The following is an 18465-nucleotide window of genomic DNA, read 5'->3' as shown; positions in this document are numbered from 1 at the left end:
GGCAAAAGCATTGAGAAAGAGGTGCATCTCACTTTGACAAAATGATAAATTTAATTAGAAGCCATAAAATTATAAACTTTATTCATTTCATAGCATAGTTTCAAATGTATAAAGCAAAAATGGACAGAACTAAAAAGAGATAAAGCCAGTTCACAATAATCGTTGGTTTAAAAAAAAGTGAATATGCATTTAAACACACCACTCGAACAAAGCAGATAAGAATCAGTAAGAATACAGAAGATCTGAACCAATCCAATTAACCAAATTGATACAATTAACAAATTAAAAACATCACATCTCACCAATGGAGAATATACAATATTTTCAAGTATACATGGCATATTCATTAGCACAGACCATGTTCTGGGCCATAAAGTAGGAAATGTCTCAAGAAATTTACAAGGAAGGAAATAATTCAGTATATCTTCTGTGACCACTGTGAATTCACATGAAACTCAATAATGGAAAAATAACTAGAAAATCTCCAAATGTTAAGAAATGAAGCACCACACTTCTAAATAATTCCCTAAGTCAAACAACAATGAAGATCAGAAAATATTCTGAATTGAACAACAGCTCTGGGGTTCACCAAAACAGTTCATTAGTGAACAATTTATAAGTTAATAGAAAAACTGAAAATCAATGTCCTAAATTTCCAATATAAAAGGTTAGGAAATTAACATCAAATTACACCCAAAGAAGATAGTAATAACAGATAATAGTGAAAAAGTAAACATACAAAAGAAAATTAGTAAAGCCAAGAGCTGGTTCTGTGAAAAAAATGAACAAAATCAGGAAAGCCCTACCAAGAATAAGCAAGAAAGATGAGTGAAAATACAAAACACAGAAAGAGGTAAAAGGAGATATCACTAAAATCCTCACAGAAATTCAAAGATAATAAGAGGATATTATAGATACTTTATACCAATAAAGTTATAATTTTAGATGAAATGGACAAATTCTTTGAAAAAAACTACTCAACAAAGCCAACAAAGGAAAAGCAGAAACTTGAAGAGTAGTATTATATATTAAAGAGATTCAGATGTAATTAAAAACTTTCCTACAAAGAAAATACATCTTTGTGAGGAAACAGAAATAAAGTAAAAATAAAGAACGGCAATCGTTACAAGGCTTTCTCTTCTAGGATCTGGGTTTGGTTCAAAGAAGGTTCTCAGAAAAGCTTTCATCTCACTATAACAAAGTAAAAGGCACACTATTCAATTGCTGGATAAAGCTGTCATTGATAAATCAGTTTCAAGCTACTACCAGGGTACACCTTTCAGCAAAGTGTCTATCCTAGAGAGAACTCCTTTTCATTTTTATTCACAATTCAGATGCATCTTCCTCTTCCAATTTGCTCTCTTACTTCAACACATGCCAAAAAAGAACGTGGCAGAGAGTGGCACCATGGCAATAATAACGTTGTGCCTCATGTTAAAGTCAATATTCATTAACTTTTCCATGTTCCTGCTAATTTCAGCAGTGGAAATATCATAGAATAGAGCAGTTTCTATCCTTATGAATCTTACACCATGGTAAAGGAACAGAGAATAGACACTCTTAACATCGGTAAAAAGTACTATGTGGGGGAGGAAGCGAACAATGAGGAGGGGGCGGTACTCTTTACAGGATGGTCACCAATCTCACTGAGAAGATGCCTATGGAAAACAGAGTCCAAAGAAAGTGGAGAATTAAACGATGTGAACATCTAGGGAAACACTGTTTCACTTTGTAAGTACAAAGTCTGTAAGATCAGAGTGTGATTAGCAGGTTTGAGAAGCAGAGAGAGGTCACTGTGACTGGAGCAGAATGACCCAAGGAGAAGAAGCAGGTGAATAAGTCAGGGAGCCTGCTCAGCAGGGCTGGGAGGACTCACAGAGACAAACAGCGGTTTCACTCCAGTGAGACAGGAAACCACCTCTGAACAACATGCAGTATGACCTACTTTTTATTTTCAAGGATCACTTAGGTTGCTGCCCTTGTCAGATTCCGCAGGGACAGCAAAGATAGAGCCAATGGGATTTACTTATGGAACAACAGAGTGAGTGTGAAAGAGAGAGGGCAAAATGACTTTAAGGTTTTTGGCCTGAGCAAATGAAAGGAGGGAGCTGCCATTTACTAAGTAAAGAAAGACCGCAGAGCAGCAGATTGGGAGTGGGGTTTGAGGGGGGGACAGCAGAGGGAACCAGAGTTTAGTTTTGGTTTTAAGAGGTCCAAGCAGAGGTAAGTGAGACAAGCAGTTGGATACATGAGGCTGGTATCTTGGAAAGAGATCTAGCTGAGAAGCCATTCATTGCTTCCAGTCATAAATCTGGAAGCCATGAATGTAATAATTGGTATTTATAACCATGAGACTGTTTATGGCAATTTACATAACTTAAAAATGAGCTGTGTGAAAATATTAATTACAAAACTGACACTTAAAGTTGAATTGCTAATCTTTCCTTCAATTTCCATCACTCCTATATATTAAATTGAGTTGGCATTACAACACCTCACAGCATTCATCACAGACATTCAAACTGGATGAACTGGACTTTCAAAATAACTGTGACTCAATAAAATATAGGAAAATCGTGCCCGTTAGTTGACTAGACAATAACTTCACCTTTTCAAAATGTGGCTAAGAATCAAAAGTGAAAACAGGTCTCTGGGTAAACATGGGCAGTCATAAAACCCATGCAATCAAGTCCATGAACTTTGGTAACTAGTCAAAGTCCCTGCCAATACTTGTTACAACCCAGGACATGCAACCTGGGACGATTTGGTTAAACAGGCAGAGGCCCACCAAGCACAAGTTCTCATCAGCTCCACAGGGCATGCCCATACATGTATCAGAGCAACACAATATCAATACATAAAATATATAGGGTAGTAATGATAGGAACATTTTCTTAGGTTCCTCTGTTCCAGATACAGTACTACGCTGGGTATCTTTTAATATATCTCTTCATGTCTAATCCTTACAGCAATTCCTCAAAGTGTCCACAATATTATTCCCGTCTTTCAATGTGGAAAAGAAGCTAAAAAGGATTAATATCTTGATCGCACTCGTATCAAAACCAGTAGGGTCTGAAGTCTGTGCAACCATCACAATATTGTAATTATCCTCCAGTTAAAAATAAAATTTAAAAAAAAAATCAAGTAGGGTCAAGATGGAAACCTAGTTCTGCCTGAACCCAAACCTAGTCTGCTTTAAACTATGCTATAAGGGAAGGTGAAATTATATTCTACATCCTCTTTGTTTAAATTTTTAAACTTGAAATAAGCACCTGGAGAAAAATTCATACCTCATCAATGTATAAACCAAAGCAATAAATGATGCTCTACATGCTGAAGCTATAAAAATTATAATACACATGCAAACTGGCTGCTATGCAAAAATACAAAAACAACATTTTCTTACTTAGGTCAAGAATCAAGTTCCACTTAGACAACAACATTCTAAATAAATTTCCAAATAAATACATTCTAAATCTGTATTTAAAAATCTAATAAATATATTCTAAATGTTATATATAAACACAACAGTTTCTTAAGAACATTATTTTAAGTAAAACTGAGGGGGGGGGGACAAACTTGTTCCTTGAAAATAAAAGGTGAAAGAAGAAAATATAAAATCTGCACGTCAGCCCTGTTCCCAAAAACCTCTGGAATTATTTCCAATACTCTTTTGGAATTTGGTTTAGAAGATTACATTTTAAAAAATCATAATATCATAAAATGGCAATGACAGATGGGAAACAGAGGATGAAATAAAATTAACAAACTATAAATATCTTATACTTTATTCATAAAATTAAACTTCCTCCCTCACTGATCTTAATCCAGATTTCAAAAAAGTAATGAAACTGAATAGCTTGAATTTTATCTCTATTAATTTTGCAAATGAAGTACCACAGCACTTTAGATATGACAAATATCCAAGAAATGTTCACCATGAGGCAATTCCAAGGCAGACGGAGAAGCAAATTATCAAATCCATCCCAAATCTACAGACAAGGCTTCCTACTTCACCAAACCCACTATAAAGAATACTTAAATACCCTGTTTCTTCGGGGAGGAGAGAAGAGACTGCAATCATTCCAAGGCTTCCCTTTAAGTTACCAAAGGATCTATGAACCCAAAGATACTGATAACTTCTCTTCAACAAACAGATGCTGTTCTTTGTAACACTCCTTGTTTCCTAGCAGGCAGGTTGTTAAGCTTTCAATACCAGCTGGGGAAAAAAAGCAGCCATGAGATACAGTTTTACCATGTCAGAGAAAAGCAGAGAGTCCATCAGTTCTTTTTTTTTTTTTAATCCCCAATCAGTTCCTTTCTAAATATACAGCTCCATCTTTTCTCATGGACTTCAAAATCTAACTGATGAAGGACTTTGAAATAAGAAAAGCAGGACTTCCTGGATGGCTCAGTGGTAAAGAATCTGACTGCCAACGCAGGAGACATGAGTTCAGTTCTTGGTCCAGGAAGATCCCACATGCTGTGGAGCAACTAAGCCCATGCACCACAACTAGTAAACCTGTGCTCTAGAGTCCCGGAACTGCAATTATTAAGCTCATGTGCCACAAATGTTAAAGGCTCCACAACAAGAGAAGCCATCACGATGAGAAGCCCCGCACTGCACCTAGAGAGCAGCCCCCACTCATCACAACCAGAGAAAGCCTGTGCAGCAACGAAGACCCAGCACAGCTAAAGATAAATAAATAAAAAGGAGACAAGCTATCACTTTAATTATGAGCATCAGAGACTCTCAGAGTGTCTTAATCTAGCAAAGTATACCACCTTCTCATGACTTTGCTTAAGGTAATAACCAACCAATTTCTAGAATGCCACATTAGGCAAGTTCAAAGGAGTAAATCTGATCACCTTTAGGATGCAAACCAGTGAATAAACTTGCAATTCTATTGGAAGAAATTTCTTTACAGTTTTGGGAGCAATGTAATGTACTTCTAAGAATATTCCAACAAGTTTGGAAGTCACTGCACTTAAGTATGTAGCCACCTAGCCATTAACTAAATACAGTACATTCCTACTAAAAATTCTTGCTTGGCTTGCATGATTAAAACTAAAAATAAGTCAACATATCATCTGATAGAACATATCTTTTTAAATCCCTCTGGGTGACTGCTCGCTCAATACCATCACGCACTTGACAGTTGAGAAGTAAAACTACACATCATAAAGCACCAGCAATTACATATTTCACGTTACACATCATTTTATACATGCTGAGCAAATCAGAGTAAGAATTAGTGGATTAATATATAACAGACACAGAAACCGTAATACATATGTGTGTACACATACACATGCATGTGCTACCCAGCTCTGTCCACTGAGAGGGTTTAGAAGCAATGACACCCCAGTAATAATGAGCATACCCAGCTCCAGATCCTGATTTCTAAATACCACTCCCCAAAGAAAGGAACCAGGGCTCCTTGGGAACATGGCTGATTCTAATGCGGGGCAGGAAAAACAAAAGATGAAGCTGAAGTATTTCTGAACTACTCAAAAGTTCCCAAATTTACATTCTAACTTGTTTTTCATACAGGAGATTTTCTGTTAAGTAAAGAAAAAGACTCTTAATATGATCAGATTGTTCACATGTGATTAACGCCTATGGTCGCATCCTTTCTTTTACCCCAAATATGCAACACTGCATTCCCTAACCCTCAGAAGTTCAAAGAGTAAAGGGGGGAACACATATCAAAGGCAAAAGCAGTTAGGGATTAGTCACAAAATTAAATCATACCGTGCAAAATTCAAGCTTTTTACCAGTTCATCTAAAACACGGTTATTTTTCAGGTCCGGCTCTGTGACTGTCTAGAAAAGAAAAACAGCAGATGGAAAAAGGTCAGCAACAATAATTAACTTGTCATAATCTCATTTTTGAAAATGTGTGCCCCATCCTCCTGAGACTCCCCATCCCACTAAGTCTTCCAGGAAAGCCTCAAAATAAAGTTCATTTATCTCATACTAATATGGAATTTTAAAACAGTGAATCACTATCTGCTGACTGGAAGTCTGATTCAAAACTCTCCAAAGCATCTGGTAAAAACATATGCCCTTTATACAGCCTAAAATAAAACCTAATATGAGCAAGAATCCTTCTTCAAAATGGCAGCACACAAGTTCCCCTCAAAATTTCTCCTTCAAAGAACAGAGATGCTCTTTTAAGCAGTAATGCAGGAAGAGCCTGAGATGCTCAAAGCAACTTTAAAAACAAGACCGGTGTTCAGGAACGCAAGAGGAAAACAATAAACCTGGTAGTTATTTAGCATGAAGAATGAATAGCATGAAGAATGAACAGCATGAATATTTTGCATACAGTTAATCTCTGTGATGATACCACCTTGAGGACAGCAGCATCCCTAGTTATTGTAGAACTTAGACTTGAAAGCAGAGTGAATTCAATGACATCCTGACACCAACAACCTACCAAACTAGAACCGAAACCCTTTAACTAGCCCCAGTGTCCTTTCCACCAGACCCTACCACTTCTTTTTCTTTCTTTACTTCCTCCATTTCCTTTCCCTTTTTACCTACCTTTTCACCTATTTCAACTACATGAAATATTTTGAAAACTGTAACAAATTTTCTGGTGTTTTCCCTGAAGGTCTGATTTGGGCAAGAGGTAAGGGGCCAGTTAAACTGAATCTTTGCCTGCTGCACAAATACTAAAATATCAATCCTTTGCAAATAAATGATCCTTCCATCAGATTTTCTACCCAAGTTGAGAAATTTTTAAAAATGAGGAGTCATAAAAAACATAGTTCATCACTCGTGATGCTGTTCTGAATACAGGCGGGCACTGGTCAAAGGTCCCCAACTCAGTCTCCAGCAGCCAGCCAGCCTCTGCTTATCCTGAAAATAGATAACTCCTCTGGCATCAGGGCCATAGACACCTCGGCTGCTAACAGGCCTCTGGAAAGCGGGGGCCGGGACTCTGCCGGTGATCCCCTGCCAGGAACAAGCCCTGCGCTCCATGGGCCTCACCCTCTCTCTATCCATCACCAGATACTCTGAGCATGAAGGTGTGTGGTACAGAAGACATTGTACTGTCAGAGGTCTCTTCTCTGAGCCCTTTCTCGCCCATGAATAGCTAAATTGATGCGGAGACTTAGAGTGTTTTAAAAATAATAATAATAATAAAAAAGGCCATCAAAGACAAAAAAAAAAACATAGTTCATAAGATTTAAAGTGTGCTATATCCTGATCTTAACATTAGCTTTTTCTTCCTAAGAAACATTTAGGTTATCAGAAATCTTAATGAACAGTTGAACAAAGCCCAGTTCTCCATATATGTATTTTAGAAGTCTTTTCTGAAAATGTTTTTTATATAGCTTAATTCAATAATCATGCATCTTCCCATGGCTTATGTGCATACATAAAGCAGAAATATCTGACCAATTAGTTAGCTTTAAAGGAAAAAAGGAAAAGAAAAAAACTCACCACACAACAAGTTGGACATTGTGTTTTATAGGACAGAAATTTTCTTATACAAAGAGAACAGTCTGCAAAAACACAAATGCAACATAATCAATTAGTTAAGCTGTATAATAATATTGGAACCTAACTTCTAACTAGTTATTTTAAGCCCTAGAATATTTCCACCCTCTAAGGTCTATCATTATAATCTTAAAATTCTAGTACATGGACTCTAACTATACACAGTTGCAAATATGACTTAGTAGCATTCTTAGGAAAGCGATACATATCAAATAATAGTAATCCTGAGTCACAACTCTATAAGCAATGGGTATCTTTCTCTGTATCTTCCATCTGTAAAATGAAGGAAACAAAGTAAGAACTAGGATAGTTTTATATAAACACGTCAGATATCTCCACTGCCAAGCATTCTAAAATATACATTTTGAAACAAGATCTATATGTGTGTTAAGAAATAATATATACCAGATTATCAAATTAGGGATTTCTACATCCTAACTCTGTAAATAACGTCCTTCATCCTGCATTTAACAAATACTTTTGCAGCAAGCGCTGTTATAAGGAAAGGTTCTTGACCTCAAGGAAAGCAGTGAGGCAATTACATATAATTCAGTGTATTAAGGACAATGTACTAAGTTTTAACAATAAGTAGAAATTGGCATGAACTAAATTCTGCACACCCAAGGCAGTGTAAAATGGTCTCCTAAAACCTGACAAATAGAATGGTACTGTACTAGTAGCTAATGCGCTATTAGCACAAATTCACTTTAGTGAAGGGGATCCACAGTGGCTCAGACAGTAAAGAATCTGCCTGCAATGCACGACACCCAGGTTCGATCCCTGGGTCAGGAAGATCCCCTGGAGAAGGGAATGGCAACCCACTCCCGTATTCTTGCCTCGAAAATCCCATGGACAGAGCTAACTAATTGGTGCAGATATTTCTACAGTCCATGGAGTTGCAAAGAGTCAGGCATGCCTGAGTGACTAACACACACACACCTTAGTGAAGTGGTCTAACAGACTCTACCCCTAGTCATACTGAACCAATGAACTGTGACCAATAAATCACAACCATAATAAGTGATTCTGATTGAATAACAATTATTTATTAAAAATTAATATGTTTTTGTTACTAGGTTGAACCATATGAAACTTTATGGTAAGTCAAAAAAAAAAGAGACAAATATTGGCAATTTCATTAACATAATATTGTGCACTTACTGTGTGCTCTGTGTTAAGCATGGTAGATGTATGAACACTTTCAATCCTTATAGCAGCTCTGAATCCCATTTTATGAGAAGGAAAACACAGCATAGAGCTTAGTCAACTTGCCCGTGATCGTGGAGTTAATAGGTGGCAAAGGGAAGTACCAGAGTCCATGCTTTTAACATACTTCTAGTATCTAATCAGTACCTCCACACGTACTAGGGTATGTAAAATGAGGCCACTGCTTTCTCTTCTGCATAATCTCATCTGTGTTTTCTTCTGAAATATGGAGACCAGACACTAGTCCAAAGCAGATCAAGCCCTTGGCTTACTTTCAACTTCCCAGCCTACTACCAAATATGTGCTGGTGAACTGCAGACCAGCATAATTTATTTTCCAGTGAGCAACCATATTTCAAAGTAGAGCAGCTGAAGACCTTCGAACCATGTATTCCTACGTGGCTTTATTTAAATCACCTGTGAAGTTTGTTTTCCACCCCAAAGCTCAACTGTGAGCCATGTGTATAGGGTGGGGGAAGGAAGAGTAAAACCAGGAAATAAAGGGTAGCTTCATAGAAACAAGCAAGCCCAGGGAAGGAGGTATTTCTCATCTCCAACAGGATACAGCCATCTACTGGCTTTTATGTATCAGAAGAGCGTAGCATCCTCACAGTAAAAATCAAGTTGCTAAAACTTAAACCAAACCTTTTGGCATGTGATCTTAAGGATTTTATGAGAAAATAAACCATCTCAAAAATAATTCTGAAGGGTCCAATTAAAATAGAGAAAATCCAGTTCCAAGTTTGAAAGGAATAGGAGATCCTTTCAAAGCTGAGGAAAGCTGGCCTCTGCCTCCAATTCCAGTGTTAAGTGACCAGTGAGCTAGTAAGAGAATAACGTCCTTTCAACTATCGACCAGCACTCCAGCATTTCTGTAAGTGCGGTTGTGCGTAATTGCATGTTCTTTCCGTATATAATAACTCTCTCTTCTTCCCTGTCTTGTTTCACAATGCTGCCTCATAAGAATGAAAAAGAAGAATAACACTGATTATTTGTCTGAAAGAATATTACACTGCCTGTTAGTTGAGCAAATGTCAATAAATGGAACACTTCACATCTCTTTTTTTTTTTAGTAAAATTAAGTTACTTTTTATTCCAGTATAAGCCTCAATTAATTTAGTGGTCAAAATTCACAAAAGGAAAAGAAAAATGACTGCTGGTTCATCTCTAAAATAGTGGTAATTTAATAGTACCTAAAAGCCAATAATTTCATCTAGCAGTAAATATTTGAGCATCTCCCACTATCTAGTCAGAAAAACCGCGCAAATGCAAAGCAAACTGGCACTTGAGCAGATCAATCTATTAGTGAGAACATTTCTCACTTAATGGTGTTTTATGGATGGGAGTAAGCTCAGGCCCTCTCCCCACAAAAGTAGCCTTTAACAACATGAATTTGGATCAATTTAATTGCCTCACATTCTGCCACTGCACCTCACTCAAAGCTTAATAGCAGCAGATACGCAAATGTAGTGTTTGTTACCCACACTGAAAAATCTAAACACAGGAAAACAGAATGAAGGAATGTAAAAAGACAAATCCTGAAATGTTTAAGGACCAGCAAAGTGGCTAGGATTCTGGGTCACTAATTCCAGTCAATCCAGGATGACAGCAGAGTATGACAGCTAAGTCTCCCTCCTACTAAGCTCTGGGGGTTTTTGTGTCATTAACACAATTATAGACCCAGAGCAACTTTTAGTCTTGAGGGAACCTGTGACAATGGGTGATTAGTAGAAAAGTGTACTGAGTCATGACAGGTAGAATATGAAAAATAACCACTCGTAAAATAAATTATCATTATTGGAAGTACTCTCCACCGATTTCTTAGATAAATAATGACATCAGTGATAACTGTATGTGACAAAGAAACAAGAAAAAAAGAGAATGGAAGTAAAGACCAATTTTTCAGCTAAGTAGGGTTCACGAAATTAATTTAAAAAGTCATCTTTCTTCCCTAAAATGACATAATTAAATTCTACAGAGTAGACTTCCATGTTTGTCCAAGAGAAAGTAACCAATATTCAAAGTTACTCTCCTACAAACAACTAAAACACTGGGGGGAAATATGAAAAAACTCTCTATTTTCAGACTTTGGACAACTATAGAAATGAGAGAAGTTCTACCACAGCCCAGGATACCTGCCCATATGCAATTTCTTGACCACAGCACAGGAAGGAAAGCCAAAGGCCCATCAGTCTTGCTAGTTGAGGAAACAAAGATCAGAGTTCAGGGCAATCCACGCAGCTATAATTCACACAGCAGAGTACCAAAAAGAAAGAAGCTCCACATATGCGAAGACCTCCAGAAACCTGCGTAAGTATCTACTCAGTTCTATGACTGAACTTAAATCTGCACATATACAGGGATCCATGAGGCCAGACAAAGATCAACTTCCAGGGAAAGAACCAAAAGTGGAGTGGTAACAAAGGGCCAAGAGTTCATAAAATTTCTAGCAGCCAGTTTGGAGAAACCTTACTAAACACTTGGGCATTGAGTAGACACCCCAGGGCACCATACCTTAGTATGACAGTAGATTAGCCAGAGTGAGTGGGTGATGTCACAAAGATGGCAGAACAGGAAGCCAGCCGGGGCTTTCCCCACGGTAACACAAATCAACAAGACAGGAACCAACTCCCTTTGTGAGAAATGCGGATACCAGTTCAGATGCTCACATACCCCAAGACAAGCACAAAATCAGTCATATCAAAGCTGGTAGGAAATAAGCGGCCCTCGCTTGCCAGAGTTCCTATCCTTGGCTCAGCACCACATAATCAGAGAGAGACTCATAACTCCCAGCTTTTCCCAGGGAAAGGAGAGACAGAAGACTCAATCACAGATGAAAAGTTCAGACTTCTCATGGGGCTGCCCCAGGAACTGAACATGCCTGGGGCACCATGCCTGAATCAAAGCTCTGATAAGAAAAGGAACCAGGAGTCACTGAGAACAAAGGTTTGGATGAGGACCCAATCATTCACCATCACTCCTCCCCTGGGAGTAAACAGGAGGAATGCCCACCTCTTAGCTTCTCTTTAGGGAAGAACATGCATCCAACATTCCCACTTTTCAGCAGGCTGCCTAAGAGACTTGTTACTATCTCACCCAACCCACAGCACTGAACAGACTCACTCTAGAAGCTGGGAGACTAATGAGAACAGAAAAGAACAGGACCGCTGCTCCAGAGGACCCGCAGTACAGATGGAGGCGCGTACAGCTCAGCAGCTTCTCCTTTGGTGAAAGAGAAGAGAGAAGGATGCGACCAGCATCTCAGTCTCTCCAGAAGCTGAGGGACTGCCTCTACTTTGCCTGACTCAGAGTGCTGACGGGTGCCTGGGGGCCACGAGGAACAAAAGACAGCTGGGCAGTTTGCTGCAGTCCCAGAGGTTGTGCAGTACCACAGATATGAGGCAAAAGATTATATATTGAAGACAACACTGTTAAGATGTTAATTATCCTCAAACTGATCTCTAGATTTAGTGCAATCCCAGTAAACATCCCAGCAGGCTTTTTCTTGGAAAGAAACCGACAATCTGATTCTAAAATTTATATGAAAATGCATACAAAATGCAAAGATCCTAAAAGAACCAAAACAATGTTGATAAAGAAAAACAAAGTTGGAGTAGCGACAAAACCTGACTTGAAGACTTACTAAAAAGGCTACAATAATTAAGACAGTGTGAAGGATATAGACATAAAGAACAACAGAACAGAGGAGAATCCAGAAACAGACCCATATGTAAATTCCCTGGGGCCATACTGACTGACATGGAGAGAACTCTATCCAGTGATAGAAATGTTCAAGCTTAACCATAATTGTTATATGGTATAAACATTTGTTGAAACTTACTGACACTTATACACTTTACTGCTGCTTGAAATGGATGCCTTTCGTTACATGTAAATTATATCTAAATCAAGAAGCTTTTAACACAGATTTAGAAACAATCCCCAAAACTTCTGTTGGTTCCTAATATGAATCTACCCTAGAAGGAAACTAAGACTTACTCACGCCCTATAACGTGCCAGACCTTGGACTCGCTACATCTGACTCTCCCAACCATCTCCTAAGGCAGAAACTACTCTAGAATTTCACATTTGAAGAAATGATGGGCCTTTGAAAACTCACCCACCTAGTAAGTGAAGAGCTATGTCAATCTTAGCTTATCTCTCATGCCCATGTTGCTACTATATGTCTTCTTTATGGAAACTTTTCCACCAAAGCTACTACTACCCACTAAAGCCATTTTTAAGCCTAATTTTTTTTTTTAACTTTCCAACACAAATCAACTCAAAGATAGAGAATAAGAAAGATCATAAGCCTAGATAAGCCATAAACTGGACAGCCAGATACTGAACAAGGACAGGTGCACCCCTGTGTACTAAATACGTCAAACAACAGTATAAAAATGCGTACATACTGGACTCACAAAGTGAAGTACAGACACATTTCAATATGTGAGTCTTTCCACCATCACAAAGCAAGTTAAGTGATAAAACTGTCTGTAATAGTCTTGAGTGGGAGAACTCATCCACGAGGATTTTTAAACTTTAAAATTCTACACCAAGGACTAGTTGGTTGAACCACCTATCTCGTACCCTGTCAAAAACAAAAATTATGAAATTTAAAATCTAAAAAGTGCTGGACAAATAACCATATATAGTGATCAAAATCTTTATTCCCATAAATGTTATAAAAGGCATAAAAGTATCCAAGAGGAAGATAGCGGAAAGACCTTCCAAAAACCTCAAGAGAGAGGGGCTAAAGGTGTAAATAAATATGTGTACTTATCTTCGGTGTCAAATTAACACGTTATGTAAAAATCACATTTTTCTAACTCAGAGAAACAATGCATACTTACAGTTATGTGAACACTGAGGAATCATCATTGCAATGTTGAAATATTCAAAGCAAATTCCACACCGCAGCAAATCATCTACTGTCTGAAATACAAAAATACATATATACCTATCAGAAAGTCACCAAGATGGGAACATCTGCCAATTGGAGCATCTGCCACAGAATTCTTTCTCCATCCCCTAAAAAAAAATAATTTAATACTACTTCTGGGTCATAGATATAAATTTAAAAGTTAAGTCCACGTAAACTGCAAGGTAGAGAAAAACCTCCCCCATATGACTTATTCAGATTTCCACTCCATATTGCCAGCCCTTCACAAAAAAGAGGCCTACTCTATTGTTCCACTTGCCAAGTGTTTCCAGCTTCTATCCCAGCCTTCTCCTCTTCAGACCCCACTCCCTGGCCTACAGTCACTGCTGGGTGAAAGGTCCCCAAATCAAGGAATACTACAGACAAACATCAGAAAGTATCCAACTAAGACCCTTGCTTCACAAACGAGTAAACGTGTATCTAGAGCAGGCTACTGTAGAGTGCCCATCGGTCAACCAGGAAACTTCCGGCTTCCCTGCTGCCCGTCAGTCCAGGCCTTTCTGCATGGCACTACCCGGTGGGGTCTCAACTGCTCCACCACCAGGCAAGGTGCTATTTCACATACTTTTTGAAACATGTGAGTGTCTGACCTAAATTTAAAAGTTGTTGTTAGTTGCTGATTCATGTCCATTTCTTTGTGACCCCATGAACTGTAGCCCGCCAGGCTCCTCTGTCCATGGGATTTCCCAGACAAGAATACTGGAGTGCAAAAAAAAAAAAAAAAAAAAGAATACTGGAGTGGCTCGCCATTTCCTTCTCCAAGGGATCTTCCCGACCCAAGGATCGAACCCGCTTCTCCTGCTTAGCAGGTGGTTTCTTTACCACCTGGAAAGCCCAAATTTAAAAGTACTGACAAAAAGATTAATCAGAGAACGAATCTACAACAATAATACATAACAACAGAACTATGTAGTTTAATTTTCTTAGGAGGTCTGTAGCATCCATATGCCAATTTTACAGATGAAGCCTATAGAGATTACAAATGGAGTCAAATCCAAGAAGTTGACTCCACGGTGATTCCAAATTTTAAATACAGATACACACTGTGGGTATGTGTGTGCATAAGCAGACATGAGAAAAACTGAAGGACAATAAGAGCAAACATTAAACAGCGGTTCTCTCTGGATAGTAGGATGCTACATAACTTTTTCTCCTTTATCCTACTCTAAATTTTAATTTTTTCTACTATCTACAAATATCCACCTATAATCTGTCAAAAACAAATTTCTGGTACAGTAAAACCAGGGAAATAAACATTCAAATGCCCAAATCTACAATTATTTTGAGTGGTAATCTACCCCTGATGCAAAAAGCTAGAGGACTGTGCTGAAAATCAATTAAGAGCAGAGGCAGAATCAGAAGCCAAAGACCTGGCACCTGGTCTATTTGCTTCTGTCACGATTGCCATCCTCTCCGAGAGGAGCGGTTCTGCCAGATGTGCTGAGCAAGATCCGTGGAAGGTGACACTGCATCGGATGAGCTGTAACATTCCTGTACAAACGTCCAGTTCAGTGGATGCCCTGAGATTTCCTCAACTTACAGAAAGTAGAAGGGGAAAGTACAGAACAGGTGAGAGGACTGAATCATTCAAGCAATGGTTCTTAAGTTTTAGGGATCATAGATCCCTTTGAAAAATAAATGAAAATTGTGAATTCTCTTCTTAAAAAAAACATACAGAAAACAATATATCAGTAATTCCAAACACCAAAACTTTTCCATGGATCCTCAGTTAGGAATTATGGATTTGGGGTCTGATTTCTATTCATTATAAGAAAGAACTCCAAATAGAGCTACTTCTGGAAACAGCTAATTCTTTGTCCCTAGAGGAGTTCAAGCAAACACCAGAAGAGAAATGGGTGGACACACTGTAAAAGGAATTAGAATAGTGGTGGGGGCTGGCTTTTCGCCCTTCAGATTCCATGATTCTAATATGGGCTCAGTCAGTTACACCACCGAACACTCTGGTGCTGAATCCTACACTCAGGCTGTCATGCGACAGCCAACCCAGAGACATGGAACCCGCCACTAAAGGACACTGTGGAAGTTTGTAGGAATACATAAAATACGCTTAAATCTACAAAGCAGGTAGCTTTACAAGTTACAGACCTTTCGCTCCCCTTATTCAATTTATAATCTTTATGACAACAAATAAAAAGCAGGGGGAGAAATAACACATTGTGTGTTGATAATAATAATAAAGATATATTAATTTAATGCTTACTACCTTCTAGATGGTCTTTCCAGATGGCTCAGTGGTAAAAGAATCTGCCTGCCAATGTAGGAGGCGTGGGCTCAATCCCTGGGTTGGGACGATCCCCTGGAGAAGGAAATAACAACCCACTCCAGTATTCTTGCCTGGGAAATCCCATGGACAGAGGAGCCTGACTGGCTACAGCTCATGGGGTCACAAAAGAGTCGGACACGAATTAGCGACTAAACAACAAAAAAACCTTCAATGGATAAGCAAATAATTTTTGAGCACCTGCTATGTGCCAGGCATTGTGTTAGGCACTGTGAATAAACCAAACAGGATCCCCACCCACACACATCAACTCATTTAACCAACTATATGAACTATTTCTGTCTTCAGTTTATAGTTGAAGAAATTCAGGCTCAGCGAAGTTAAGTAACCGAATCAAGGTCACACAGTTAAATAGGAGGCAGACTAACACAGAACCACTAGAACTCAATATATGCTCTTCTCCACTGTACACTGGTGGCAAGGCCACCACAAACACAGAACCAGAGCTTTCCAAAATCCTCCCACGATGTCAGCTTTTCACTATGGGGAGATCTCAAGTCACCAAGCACTTCAGATGACACCGATGACAGCAGATACTAACCTCTTCCAAGTCCCTTCACTTAATCCTCAAAGTCATCTTATGAGTGAGTGGGGCAGACAGCGTAATTCCTAGTTAACAAAACGGAGCAACAGAAGGAGAACGTGATCCTACTCAGTCACACCCTGAAATAATCACAGAACAAGGAGAAAAACCAGGCAACTGATTCTTAGCTAGTACAGCACAGGGTATTCGCTCTTGATCAAACACTATAGGAATCCAGGACTCACCACTATTGTCCATGGAGCAAAAATCAATGTTATTTAATAGTAACAAACTTCAATAAAATGAAAGGCTGGTCTAAGCGAGAATCCAGATTTGTCTGAGAGAGAGCTGCACAAAAGTTAAGAGAACACAGTCAGGGAGGACTTAACGCAAATTAGCACTAGGCTTCTTGAGCCTAAGTAAAAGAAATGAAAGAAAATATAAAGGAGACTACCTGCTTTGCTAGGTGATTAAATAAATGTTTTTTGATGCAAGATCCAGCCAAACTCTGTCCGGTGTCACTGTGGGAGATTCTCCACTAACGTACTGGGAGAGTTTACATAATGCCTGACACGCAGTGAGCCCTAAGAAAAGATTAGCTGTCACTGTCATTTCCACTGTTTGGAGTAATGTTTCTCTCAAGATCATTGCTGTTGTTGTGGCTGAACCGCAGAATATCCCGTTCCATACGACGGCCAATCTCGGCTCACCATCAGTGACCGAGGCCTGTTCCCGGCACTTGCCAGAGGAGGAAACTGGGGCCCAGAGTCACGCGCTGGCAAGCAGCGGGGCAGAGCCGGGTACCCTGGCCCAGCTTGCCGCTGGCGCCCGGTTCTTTCTCCTCCTTAAGGTGGGGCTGGCCTCCCGCGGTCGCCCAGACGGCCCTGAACTCCCCAGGGCACTCACCTTCATGACTGCCAAGGCCGGAGGCCACCGGGACTCGACCAGGGAATCCATGGTCTCCTCTAAAGAAACTGGGCGGGGTGGGGGGGGGGGGGTCCGCTACCCGCTGGTCTCCGGCGCTCCTCGGCCACTCGAAATTCCCCGCGCTACAGCGCTACGTCATCAGTCCGCGACGCGCCCGACGCGTTTGCAGAGCATGCTGGGAGTTGCAGTACGTGGGCGGAGCGCAGCCAAAGATGCTCTTATTGCTCAAGCGCCAGGCTCCGGCAACACGTCTGTGCGCACCTGTGTGGTTAAAAAAAAGCTCACAGGCGGGTTTTGTGCTGTACCCTTACTAAATGAATGCCTGTTGAATTTTAGAAAAAAGACAGCCTAGAATCAAACCGTATCCAGGCCTTGTCAAACCTTTCCAAGCCTAGGCTCATGCCTCCTCCTTTCGGTCGCCCTCTCTGATTGCTGTAAAGATCTGTCCCTGCTCAGAGCCAGGGTTTTCACATCCATTTCTCCATCTCACTCCATCACAACATTGCAAGGTAAGTATTATCATTATTAGTTTACGCAGGAGAAAGCTTCGGCTCAGAAAAAGTGAATAGAGTTTCTTTGAGTTACACAGTCCTTGACCAAGCTACAAATAGAACCTCTGGACTTAAAACAGGAGTTCTTTTCTCGCATAGGATGGTTAACCTAATTTAACATCTTAACTTTGGAGCATAGCCTTCCAAATATTTCCTGTGCAGAAACGCAGATACAGGGTTTTTCCCCACAAATGTTATTATATTAAATGTATACCTCTGTCAACTTGAATTTTTCTGTTTGTTTACCTACAGACATCCTGAGACTTCTCCATGTTAACACATATAGATATACTTCATTCCTTTTAATAGCTATGTAGTCCGTAATGCAGATGTACGACAATTTATTTACCTGTGCCCATCTGACAACCATTTAGGTTGTTGCCAGTTTTTCATTATTGCAAACAGTTGCAGTGAACACATTATCTATATAAATCTTGGCATACCTGAGCCAGAATATCTGTGGATAATTTCCTATAAATGGAACTAAGTCAATTTGTGTGCTC

At 39.4% G+C, this 18465-nt stretch overlaps 1 protein-coding gene across 2 annotated transcripts in view; it reads right to left on the bottom strand.

The window, feature by feature from the left end:
* RAD18 (RAD18 E3 ubiquitin protein ligase) overlaps positions 1 to 17638 on the bottom strand; it is a 97551-nt gene extending 79913 nt beyond the window's left edge. Inside the window, exons 1-4 of one of the 2 annotated variants that reach the window (XM_043886258.1) lie at positions 17391 to 17638; positions 13571 to 13652; positions 7456 to 7517; positions 5756 to 5826 (exon numbers count right to left, since the gene is read on the bottom strand). In XM_043886258.1, the coding sequence (XP_043742193.1) occupies positions 5756 to 5826; positions 7456 to 7517; positions 13571 to 13652; positions 17391 to 17441 (266 nt within the window). In that variant the 5' untranslated portion in view covers positions 17442 to 17638. The remainder of the gene's footprint in view (positions 1 to 5755; positions 5827 to 7455; positions 7518 to 13570; positions 13653 to 17390) is intronic. The other variant, XM_043886257.1, reaches the window with a different exon arrangement.
* Positions 17639 to 18465: the final 827 nt, after the last annotated feature.

The sequence above is a fragment of the Cervus elaphus genome, chromosome 24 (assembly GCF_910594005.1).
Source record: "Cervus elaphus chromosome 24, mCerEla1.1, whole genome shotgun sequence".
NCBI classification, from domain to species: domain Eukaryota; kingdom Metazoa; phylum Chordata; class Mammalia; order Artiodactyla; family Cervidae; genus Cervus; species Cervus elaphus.
Note: the sequence above shows the minus strand (reverse complement) of the source record. Positions and strands in the feature narration are given on the sequence as shown.